Here is a 4,433-nt window from a genome sequence, read left to right on the forward strand (position 1 = left end):
TGGGGTGCTGGGTGGGGAGGCGAGGGACGCGAGGGGTTGGAGGAGGCAGCAGAGAATATTTTCATACTCCAGACTCCCGGCGTAGGTAGAAGATGGCAGCCGAGGCGTGATTCGATACCGGGACCTTCACTCTCTCTGGGCGCGCGCGAGTAGGGGGTATCCTTCGACGTACGGACCAGATCGCGGAAGTAGTGCGCTAGCGTGGTGCATTATCGCGTGTCGTCCAGTGTACCAGGAGATTCGCGATGTTCTAGGAGGACCCGTCGTTCTATACCGTTGGTGCCGGTTTGTCCTCCTATCGCCGCAAGCCTTCTCTACTTTCCTCTCCTCTCTACAAATTCTCTCTTTCGTTCTGCGTCTGCCTCTCTCGCTCTCTCATTCTCTCTCTCTCTCACTCTCTCTTTCTCTCTCTTTCTCCCTCTCTCTCTCTCTCTCTCTCTCTCGCTTTCTCTCTCTCGCTATCTCACATTCTTTGGTTCTCTTTCCATCTTTCTCTGTCCTTAACCGCTTTATTCCTTCTTTCTTTCTCGTTATTCTCTACCTTGGCCGATTTCTCTCCGTTTCTCGCATCTGCTTCTCGTTCTTTCCAATTAGATCCCGGTATCTGTTGTTCTCTCCGGAATCTTTCGCTCGGTTTTTCGCTTATTTGCTCTTTCGTTCCTTTATCCGCTCTCCCTCCTTTCTATTCCCTTTTTGGTTGTGCGCCCCTATATACCACTCACAGCCCTCGGTTCTCGCTTTTCGCTCGCTTCTACGCTCCTACCCGAACCGCGTAACCCAGTCAGTCAGTCGTGTACTCATGATCCAACTGGCGACCAGGTAGTATCGCTGATTATGCGCGACATGAGCACCACCGCCATCGTAGTGTTTTACGAGCGTCATGTAAAATGGAATTAAACAATGTTGTTAAGACGTAAACATGTTTTGGCTACACTGTGGACTCTTTGTTCTCGTGATTGCCGTACCTGGATTTATTAGCAGCGCCGACAGCACGTCCAAGCGAGGTAACGCCTGCCTGCCTGCCTATTTGTCCGCAGATCTGCCTGCTCGCTTGTTTGCTTGTGCCTGCCTGCCTGCCTGCCTGCCTGCCTGCCTGCCTATCCTATCTGTTTGTCTGCCCATTTCCCCCTACTATCGCTCGCCTGTACTGCCTATTTGCAGTCTACCATCAGTGTCTATCCATTTCCATCTTTGCTCACCGCTACTAATTGTTTCTCGTGGTCCTCGCGATCGAACAAAGTGACCGAGCCGCTACACTCCCACCGTTTCAAGGGGAAATTTCTCATTCACGGGGGAATTTCCTTCGGGTTTAGCGAGGGTAGCCAGCATGGCCATGCTCGATCAGCGATTTCTCCGCGTCCTAGTGAATTCCAAGTCTCTCACCTCCGGGCCACTCTTCCTTCCTTCCGTCCTTCCTTCCTTCCTTCCTTCCTTCCTTCCTTCCTTCCTTCCTTCCTTCCTTTCTTCCTTCCTTCCTTGCTTCCTCTCTATCTGATGTATGCTTGTTGGCACGCGATCCTGTAATTTTATACGTGGTCGTTGGTCGTTACGTGCCAGTTTTAGCTGCCTCGTTCGCGCACGTCTTTTCGTCTCTCCGTCTGATCTTTCCTCTGCTCGTTCTCGTAAATTCTACTCGGACGCGGTCGTTAATCGTTGGCCAGGCTGGCATGGCGTGTGTTCCGGTTACACACGATTGCCTGTTGCAGACCGTCGAGAATATTCGGTGATTGTTATCCGGCCTCCCGGATCCTTTCTCATCCTCTTCCGTCTACCGACACTCAAAGATAAAGGCAGCGCTATATACAACGCGCGTTGAGCCTCCAGTGAACCATTTCCCTCCAACGCGTGTTGCATGACACGACGATATCGTTTCGCGAGTGTCGAGTTGGCTGTTCTCCTCGGGCCAACTCTCTACATTTTCACGGCAAATCTCGCGTCTCTACGTTTTATTCCATTTCCTTCTCGGCTTTTTTTCCTTCTCGGCTTTTTTTCGTTTTTTTCTTTCTTTCTTTCTTTCTTTCTTTCTTTCTTTCTTTCTTTCTTTCTTTCTTCCTTTCTTTCTTTCTTTCGTCGAAGAGCTCGACGACGTTCGAAACGAAATGAAATAAGAAAATGGAGGTAGAAAGGAGAGAAATCTCGTTGGGCGATCGAAGGAGCGATTTCGCGATAAAATAGAGAGCGTATCTTGAATAGACAGGGCGTAATACGTAACCATTGTCGCGCATTTCCGCCGCGTTGAATCCAGAAACAGCATTATTCATAATATCGCGTTACGTTACTAGTGTTACGCACTTTGCATGTCGCGATTCGCCACTGTGCGTAAAACCACACGCTTATGTTGTACGTTTTGCACGCAGACGTTAATCTTAATAAGTCGCTGCGTAATCTCGTATCGATTTGCCCTGATGGTGCATGGACGTGTTCACGCGAGACCGCGACGAGTGTAAATACTTAGACGCGAGCGGCGCACGCTGTCTCCGCGCTAGACAAATAATGCATCTCTCGAAGAAACGTGGAAATTAGCCAAATTGGATTTTCTTTCTCGACAAGTAGCAGAGTACAAGTATGTACGAAGGAACTGGAGCGACCGTGTCCCAGTTGTTGTATTATTTTATTTCTAAAAGTGATATCGTCTGCTACCGGTGATTAAGACTTTCTTTGATCCTTCTCAGCCTGGAAACTGGGAATAGTAAACCGCTGTCGCGGCCGCGCATGACCGCCAGCGTGATTAATTTTTGCACGGAGAGGCAGGCGACGTTCTGTCGCGCTATTATGTATAATGAAGTTTGCGTCACCGGCTGGCTAAACGTCATAAACATGTCACGATATGACGATCCACATATTTGCGTATACAGACTGAATCGAGATTCGATCGATTAATCGACGTGATTAATTACCTATCTGTGTATCGCGTTATCGTTCGAACGTCACCGGATGGATTTCGGGGTGGACCGTCGCTGTCGCTGCTCCGCGCGTTGCCGTGGAACCGCGCGCGCGTTATCACGAGCTGACTCGAGGGAAAAGGGGCAGCGGCACGAAAAACGAGACGATTCGATGACGAATGGCGATCCGTTGGAGAAATATAGGAACGCATGACGATGCTCGTGTTCCCCCAATCGAGAAACCAGCATAGCGACAAAGCGTCAAAGCGTAACACTTTGAGCACATAACGTTCCAATATGGTACACAAGTGTAGCAAATTTATAGCGAATGCCATAGAAAAGTTGTAACAAACGTGGATATGGCTGACCTGCCCCGAAATACGTTAAACACCTTCCACACGTCTTGTTTTAGAAGTAAGTCATACATATCGTTTCGAAATTACGATCATTCGCCTACAATTTATTCAACTTGCATGTCACATTTGCCGTAAGTTACTTTACTTTTACGATACCTCGGGACTCGTAGTACGACGCTTCCTTAGAATTTGAAATGTCCGAAGGGTTACAAATTTGCCATTTTCCCGCCATCCAGGCCATCCTCAGCGATTTTATACAGATTTTATACAAAGCTTATTATTATGCAGGTATTTCCAGTAATCTGTTCGGAGTCGAACAAATCGTTCGCTGATCCGCGACTTCCTTCGAAATCCCATTTGTTTGGCCGACTTTGAAGAGCGCTTCGTTCCGCTGTTAATTACCGGATGTAACTTTTCAAGCTGATCTTCTTAAGAAAATCTGATTGGAATAGACGGGAGTAGCGCACGGCTCGACTTCTCCACTCGAAACAGCTGGCCATGAAATACTCGATTACGCGTCGCGGCGTCCTTTGGAACCAGCCAGCGTAAAAATTGCAATTAATTTCTCGTGGGTGAACTGATCGCATCGGATGGTCGTGGGCCGATCAAACGATCGCCGACAACGTGTAAATTCGTCCGAGCTGCCCCGCGACATTGTTCCCCGTTTTCCCGATCGCGTTTCACCGTTCCAGTGCCGGTTAAAAGAACCCTTCCAGCCACTCCCGTTTCCCTAGCGCGCCATATTCGTCATAGGTTTAAGCGCAGCGAGCAATGACGTCATCGAAGAACGAGATGGGTCACGAGTGCACTGACACGCATACCTACGTGCCGCGAGACCCGATTTAAACGTATCAACGAAAACGCGAATTAAAATCGATCCACGGGCCAGTTCTCCCGGATAAAAGCGATTCGCTACAGACCACTTCTCTCCCTCTCTCTCGCTCTCTTCTCCCATCAAACACACTCACACGCGCGCGCGCGCGCACACACAGACACACACACGCGCGCGCGCGCGCACGCACGCACGCACGCAAGCGCACACACACTGTTCCGTAAGTTGAGAGAACAAACTCGCGCTTTCTCTCTAATTAAATTGAAATTACGCGAGATTTCGTCACGGAAGAAAGACACCCAGAGAAATCTCGATATTAATTTCCAGCGGCGATCAAACGTGTGAGAAGAAAAAAAAGGGGGC

At 49.2% G+C, this 4,433-nt stretch overlaps 1 protein-coding gene across 10 annotated transcripts in view; it reads left to right on the top strand.

The window, feature by feature from the left end:
• The first annotated feature begins 82 nt into the window (after positions 1 to 82).
• Positions 83 to 4,433, top strand: part of LOC100741355 (disintegrin and metalloproteinase domain-containing protein 11) — a 77,586-nt gene continuing 73,235 nt past the window's right edge. For all 10 annotated transcript variants that reach the window (XM_033322420.1, XM_033322422.1, XM_033322417.1 and 7 more), the window contains exon 1: positions 83 to 1,004. In XM_033322420.1, coding sequence (XP_033178311.1) covers positions 920 to 1,004 — 85 coding nt within the window. In that variant the 5' untranslated portion in view covers positions 83 to 919. The remainder of the gene's footprint in view (positions 1,005 to 4,433) is intronic.

This window comes from Bombus impatiens, unplaced genomic scaffold (genome assembly GCF_000188095.3).
Source record: "Bombus impatiens unplaced genomic scaffold, BIMP_2.2 scf_0637, whole genome shotgun sequence".
In the NCBI taxonomy this organism is placed as follows: domain Eukaryota; kingdom Metazoa; phylum Arthropoda; class Insecta; order Hymenoptera; family Apidae; genus Bombus; species Bombus impatiens.